This window comes from Besnoitia besnoiti, chromosome I, assembly GCF_002563875.1.
Source record: "Besnoitia besnoiti strain Bb-Ger1 chromosome I, whole genome shotgun sequence".
NCBI lineage: Eukaryota > Apicomplexa > Conoidasida > Eucoccidiorida > Sarcocystidae > Besnoitia > Besnoitia besnoiti.
Window position 1 is genome coordinate 5,859,679 of NC_042356.1, and position 6,656 is coordinate 5,866,334.

General features: G+C 55.5%; 1 protein-coding gene across 1 annotated transcript; it reads right to left on the reverse strand.

Annotated features, from left to right (window-relative positions):
- Positions 1 to 4,389: 4,389 nt before the first annotated feature.
- On the reverse strand, positions 4,390 to 5,580 carry BESB_008290 (uncharacterized protein; the record flags this gene model as incomplete). Its single annotated transcript, XM_029359583.1, has 1 exon — positions 4,390 to 5,580. The coding sequence occupies one exon, from the start codon at positions 5,578 to 5,580 to the stop codon at positions 4,390 to 4,392; it is 1,191 nt and encodes a 396-aa protein (XP_029222496.1).
- Between the last annotated feature and the right edge of the window lie 1,076 nt (positions 5,581 to 6,656).

The window sequence follows — 6,656 nt, forward strand, 5'->3', positions numbered from 1 at the left end:
TCAGCACTTAGTCGACATGAGCGGTTCATCACGACGCGATCTCACTCGTCAGGGGACAAAAGTCTGACCCGCCCAGCAGACGGCATGCCACGGGTATGGCTTCACCTGCAGGTCAAACCGGCCGCAGTCTGTTCGTCCTCCCGTCCGAACTACAAACGACACTCCCCTCTGTAGGCGCAGTGACCATCAGAGCAACCAACCACGAACCGCTGTACTCAACAGGAACTAGCAAGTCCCTGAGGGTAAAAATGTAGCACATCACCACTGATAACTCCCGGGTCATCACGCCACAGGCGCTAAATCTCCTGTGAGGCAACACACTGCCCTGGGAAGGACAGCAGCGACCAACATTTGATATTAATCAGAGCTGCACGCCTCGGAGGCCGAGCTGCAAGCCACTGTTCCATGTTATCTTCGATGTTGTCACCACAGGTGAGTCACCAAGGATCGAAGCGACGCCCAAAGTCAGAATTGTGCATTTTCGACGTGGCAAATCACAACTCCACGCGACCACAGAACTAGCCCAGGAGTGAGAGGACAAGCGTAAGTAACGCCAGAAGCGGCGCATGTAACGACCCCGCAGCATGTGCATCCATTCTCCGGACTCTGAGATCCGCTGTTCTCATCTCCCTTGGGAGGATTTCGCGGGGTACCTCCGGAACCACCATTCCCGCCTCCGCTTCCTCCGGGTACGTTATGTATGTTTCCCGCGTCGCCCGCGCTGCCTTCGTTAGTGCGAGGTACGCTGCCGTCTGCGTCTGTAGGAGTGCGGGCGCCGGCACCGGCAACGTTAACTGTTACCACACATTCGGCTGGCGTAGGGTCTCCAGGTCCGACGCTTTTCAACGAAAACCTCTGTGGCGCTTGTGGGAAACTATCGTTCGGGATTGCCAGCGTCACACCTCCCACACTCGACTGCTCGCCACTAAACCAGTGTTCAGAGTAGCCTGCCAAAATATCGGTGTAAGCCCGTTCGACACATGCCGGTCCTGAACAATGGTTTGTCTCGTAGGCTGGGGGGGAAATCTTCCCGTCAACCCTGCAGATGATAATTACGCTATTCTTGCCCGGCAATAGCGCGATAGGGGGCAGCTATGTGCTGCTGCAATATGTACATTTCGCTACACGACCAACGGCCTCTGCTTCTCTCGCCTGCTAACGCACGTTGACCATACCCGTGCCGGCCTTTACATCCGATACGAAATGAATTTTCTACAGCAGGGTAATGCTCGTAGAGGATGCTGAACGTAACTCCTGCTTTGATATCAGTGCCTGTGACCCATTTGTTTGTGGCTCCATTGAGGAAATGATCGATCGGTTCGCTATTTCCTTTGCAATCACTCGCCGTGTCGCCAAGGTCGCAGACCTCACGGCTGTCAGCTGATAAAAGCTTCGATGGTAAGGGTCCTTTCTCAGGGCACACGAAAGTGAACGCGTTCGCAACTTCCGGGAGAACAAGAACGTACTGGTCCACGATAACGCCCTTTGTATCACAAATAAACTTCCGATCGACAATAATAATGCAGTTGCGGAAGCGCCCGTGACCGAGAGTAAAGCTGACGTCAACGTCACGAACACGCCCCAACGGCCCATGACGACGGATGCAGAGGCAGAGGGAGACGCGCGACCCAGTGAAAGATTGGACACGCCAGTCTAGCCGTCTCCACGTGGGCACTGACGTCAGTGCAAATGCAGGCTTGACAAGGCACTCGGAGCCGTTATGACTTCTCAGCTCGTACAGTGCCCTGACGCTGTCGTCTAAGATTGATCACCGACAAGCAACCTCCCTGAGAGCAGCAGAGTCGCATATTATCAATGAACACAGCACAGACGCTCAAGCCACAACGCAGCGGTAATACTACGAAACCCATCTCCGGTTCAGACCGCCACTGAAGAATCAACTGGGACATGTAAGCCATGAAGCTGGTCTATGCAGGGGATTAGGTGCGCCGCAAAACACGTGAAGGAAGGGGTGGGAGGCTGCAAGGTACGCAGCAGCAAGTGGATCGCTGCTCTGCCTGTTCTGAGCCAGCGACATAGCTCGTTCCGCGAGGGTTGAGCCATGCACCATCACCTGCAACGAGTAGTCCCAGCAGGCCGAGTCGTCAGAGCTCTGGCCTGCCATCCACTGAGGTCGCACAGTATCAGTTGAGCTGGCTCTTGCCCTCGAGAGTCAGCACGGAGATGGCCGCTCGAGGGAATGGGAGAGAACGAGAGGACCGCAGACCGATGGTCTGCCGCTCGCTGTTTTATTGAAGAAGGCGCACACGCTACCGTGTTAGACAGCAACGCGTGCGCCCAAAGACGTGAATAATCCTCAGTCAGGCCAGCACGTCGCCAGAAAGGGGGGCCCATGGAGAGGAATACCGCCTGTCATTGAGGGACGGCATTGTTTTGGCATCTCTGACTAATGAAGCATATACAAGGTTTACCGTTCGTTCGAAGAATCGCGAAATACTTCAGCAAAACCAAATGTAACGAAACGTCACTAGTACTGCAGCAAATGCATTCGCCGGTTTCTCCTATTCGCAAAAAGGGATACAAACCACTCCGCAGAGCAGAGCAGCGCAGCAGCCCTTCCGGGGCACGCGATGCACGAACGTACGTTGGCGAAGCTGTTAGTCATCGGTCGCCGTCAAATAAGTTACGAGATGACAAGCTACGAAGACACAATTCGACCCGTTACGTAGTGACCATCCACGGAGAATTTATCAGCTTTTTCTGGGGAGTATATAGTACGACTTGGACTACTGGTTTAGATAGGCCCGGGTCCCGGAATATCGGGAAAGTTGCAGGTGCTCCTCTCAGTGGGACCCACTGCGTACATGTCCGAACGTACGCGCGGGAACGACAGCGTTTCAATCATTCGTCTCATGATTCCGGCAGGATATTATATACAGCCGTTATGTCGTCGGCACGGCCGGCTGGTACGCGGCAAAACTTTGTTCTAATGAAATCGAAAAGTATACTCCCACTCATCGTGAACGGGAAAGTCCAAACAAATCCGGTATTCTACTGCAGCCAGCGCCTACAATGATTAGGATTCAAAACCAATTGTTCGTGGCAGACTCTGGGGGCAGAGCATCCGTTCGACGCTTGCCCGAGACGAATAGGCACGCACGTGAAGGAAATCTTTGGAAGAACTCTGTGCAGACCAAGGATGTCCCGTTTCATACATCTGCATACCCTGCAATGCAGGACGGGGCACTGGAACCATTAGTGAAGAGGTGGTTCCAAACATGACTGTAAGTTCGTGCCTTGCTGAAAAGTTACGACGCCGTGTACAACCCGGCTCAGATCGGTACCTCGTCCACTCGTAGGACGATCTGATTAAATAGTTGCGGTGAGGCCACCCGCCTCTGTTACTGTTCTTCCCCTCTCTGAGATTGCTTCTCCCACAGAAGCTGAAAGTATGTTTCGTCATGTAGAGTTGTCGACAAGTCCTGCTTCACTCTACTCAACGGGAGGGCTGGTGCATCTTATGGCAACAAGCATGGGAATGAGCAGGACAGCCACAGCAGCAGCGGTCTGGACACTCCACTTTCCATCCCGGTTTTGAAGAAGCTTGGGCACCGCCATTCCAAGAGCTAGCGCAGTGGCGGCGGTAGTGGCGGTCAGCATAAGCGTTCTTTCAAACCGCTGCAGGGTGTCCGCTAAGGACGATAGCGTTTGGAAGACCACGGGGTGAAGGGCAACTTCCACCGGAATGTTAATGATTGCGTAGTCGCGGGGAGTTAGAGAGAGGCGGGAAGAAGAAGCTTTGGCTCGTCCAGTGGCTGTGCCTCTGCGCACCTGACTGGAGAAAGAGGGTGCTGACCAAACTGTTTGCGGCTTCAGAAAAGAGAAGAGAGAACGTGAGGTCCGGGCGTTTTCGGACAGACGGCGGAAAGCTGGGAACTCCTCTGCACACGACGCATACAGACGGGAAATAAACAGCCAATGCAGACGGCGGTTCGTCAAGTGAAATGCGCTCTCTATCGCCAAAGGTGCGACGCACTGAAGGGTTTTGACACTTGCCGGTTCTCGACGAGCAACAGAGGCACAGCCCATGTTCCCCAGGTCTTTCCCTACGTGTGCTTCCTTCCTTCGCGAAGCAACAGGTGGGTCGTTCGCTGGAGCGGTACGCAGTCTGGGGCGGCGATAAAAAGAATCAAAATAACTTGCGCCACATAGTGGCTGTGGTCCGCGACTGGCCGAGGGGACCGGCGGCGGACACGAAGCAGGAGCACTGCCAAGCTGCCGGTCATCTTCAGTATTATAGGAACTGTAGTGTCTTTGTTTAGTCGATTTGAGTTACACAGTGCTGGATCGCGGATCAGTTGTTCAGAGACGGTAGCTCCACGCATTAGGTGCGATGCGCAGGCGCGACGCGTGTTTTGCCGCACATTCCTATATTTTGACTCTGCGTTTCACTATCTCCTTGCGGTCCTCCATTGACAGCTTTTCGGTCTGGCGGTTCGCTTCCTCACCTGCATCACACTCTTCACCTCCGACGCGGTCGTCGACTTCCGCGTGCTGGTTTTCCCCGCTTCCAAGTTTGATTTCGCCTCGGCGCTTTTTCTGCTCGCCACTGAGCAAGCACTCGGACAGGGGGGCGGTTCCGAGCACGGACTGAAGTGCATGGAGAGCCAAAGATTCCGGACCCGGCGACAGAGTCACATCGGAAGAGACATTACCCCTCCCAGGCAAGAAGATATCAGCGCTTTCCGGCGGGAAATTGCCTTGACTGCCGGAGCTGGTTCCGCATGAGGCGCGAGAGTCGAAGATATGACGGCCCAACCAGGTGAAGAGAGACTTTAAACGCGCGGTCGAAGCGGAGCAGGCACGCGAGAAAGAACCGGACTGCCGGCACTCCGCAGAGGCGCGGTCCTCGCTGTCCGCCGCATTCCCGCCAAAAAACGCAAGAACGGGGAACGCGACAGAAGCCTGGCTAGCGCGTCGCCGGTCGCACGAGGCGATGCTATCTAGTGGCGGGCACTGCCTCGCCGGAAAGAAGAGCCCAGGTAACGAAGCAGAGGGCCGGTTCGACGAAGATACTGAGAGGTGAGGTATGGAAGCTAGAGACGTAAGCGGGTGCGCAGGGGGCGCCGACGGTGGCGATGGTGGAAAGCTGGGGAGAGACGCTGACCGGCGTGAAGTCGCTGAGGAATATATGGAAGAGAGGAGCGAAGGTGAATTGAGAGAGGACTCTGAACCATCTGTTCCCGCCAGAAGGAGCATCGCCGGTGTGGGTCCGCCTCTGCGGTGCGCACGAGAGTCAACGGAGGTCCCTTTTCGGAAGCGATCCTTCATACGCATTTGGCCGTCTAGAAAGGGCGAGCCGACAGAGTGCATGGAACGACGGCGATCCACGTCACCGCTGTTCTCTGTCCACACTGAGTGTCCCCAGCAGGCGCCTCTTCGAATTTCGCCCAATTCGCTGTCGGCAACGGAGAGCAACGCCGTGCGTTTCATCGGTCGCGCGTCAGAGGCCCCCGGCGTGACGCCCATCGACGGGAGAGACTGCGGAAGATGGTGGTGCAGATGCGTCGGTGCGTAGGACTCCAAGGACAAGGCGCTCACACAGATGAGCAGCGACATCGGTCCCCACAGTGCCCAGAGGATCAAGCCAGCTATGAGGTATTTGTAAGTTGGCTGGCACAACAAGGACAAGACACCAGCTGGCCGCGATTCGCTCATGCGGAAAGGAGCAGCTGCCCATTTCTGCACGCAGAAGTGCGATTTGCCTTTCCAACAGGAGGTTTGTGGCCGGCGTCCTTTCCATCTGAGCACAGGCGAGCGATCACCGGCCGGAGGGCAGGTATGCCCCGCGCAAGAGGGCGGCTGGCACGTGGAACCATCCGCCGATGAAGACACTGTCTCCTGAAGCGCATAGCTTGACTTGTCGTCGGGGTCTCGCCAGAGTAACGGGCAAGGGGAGCAACTGCATGATTGGATTTCCTCGTCACTGGAGATACGTACAACGGACCCCCCTGGGTCGTGCATGCAAGATGGCCTTCGCATCGTCAAGGTCTGTGCTATACCGATGTTCCTTGTGAACCGAACCACCGGCAGTAGGGTAGGAAGCTATGTGTGCGAGCAAGAATTCCCTTTGAAGTTTTTCTGTATAGAGCGGGCACGGATCACGTGACGTCTGAGTCTCCCGGTATGTCCAAAGACAAGTCTGACACACCGAAGGGTGGGATGAGACAGGAAAGATGCAAGGAATGTAGCGGTGCCTAGCTTCAAAAGATTTGCCGGGAAAGTTGCCGCAGTGCACAACTGAGCTCGAGCAAAAAGGTGAGCCTTGTAAGATACTGCGGCGAAAAAATGTTTCGCCACAAAAAAGATCGGTAATCACGCTTGATAAAACCGCGCTAGCCCGTAGAAGGCGGACAGAGCTACACCCGTCGTTAAAGAACAATGCTGAATCATCAACCGCGCAAGTGTGTCCCTGCACGCGCATCTAGAGACTCTCCGCTACCGCGCCAGTGGCGCTGCCGCCGCCCGCGAAAAGAGTCGTGAAAGCTGGAGGCAACCTTGTGAATATTACACCAGAGTAACGGAACCCAGCTTTGAGTATCTGCCTGCGTTGGAAGAGCCGAAATCGCCTGCACCGGAGGACTGCGTGCAGTGCAGGAGACAGCTGTCACCTGAGACATCGACGCAACTGCGCG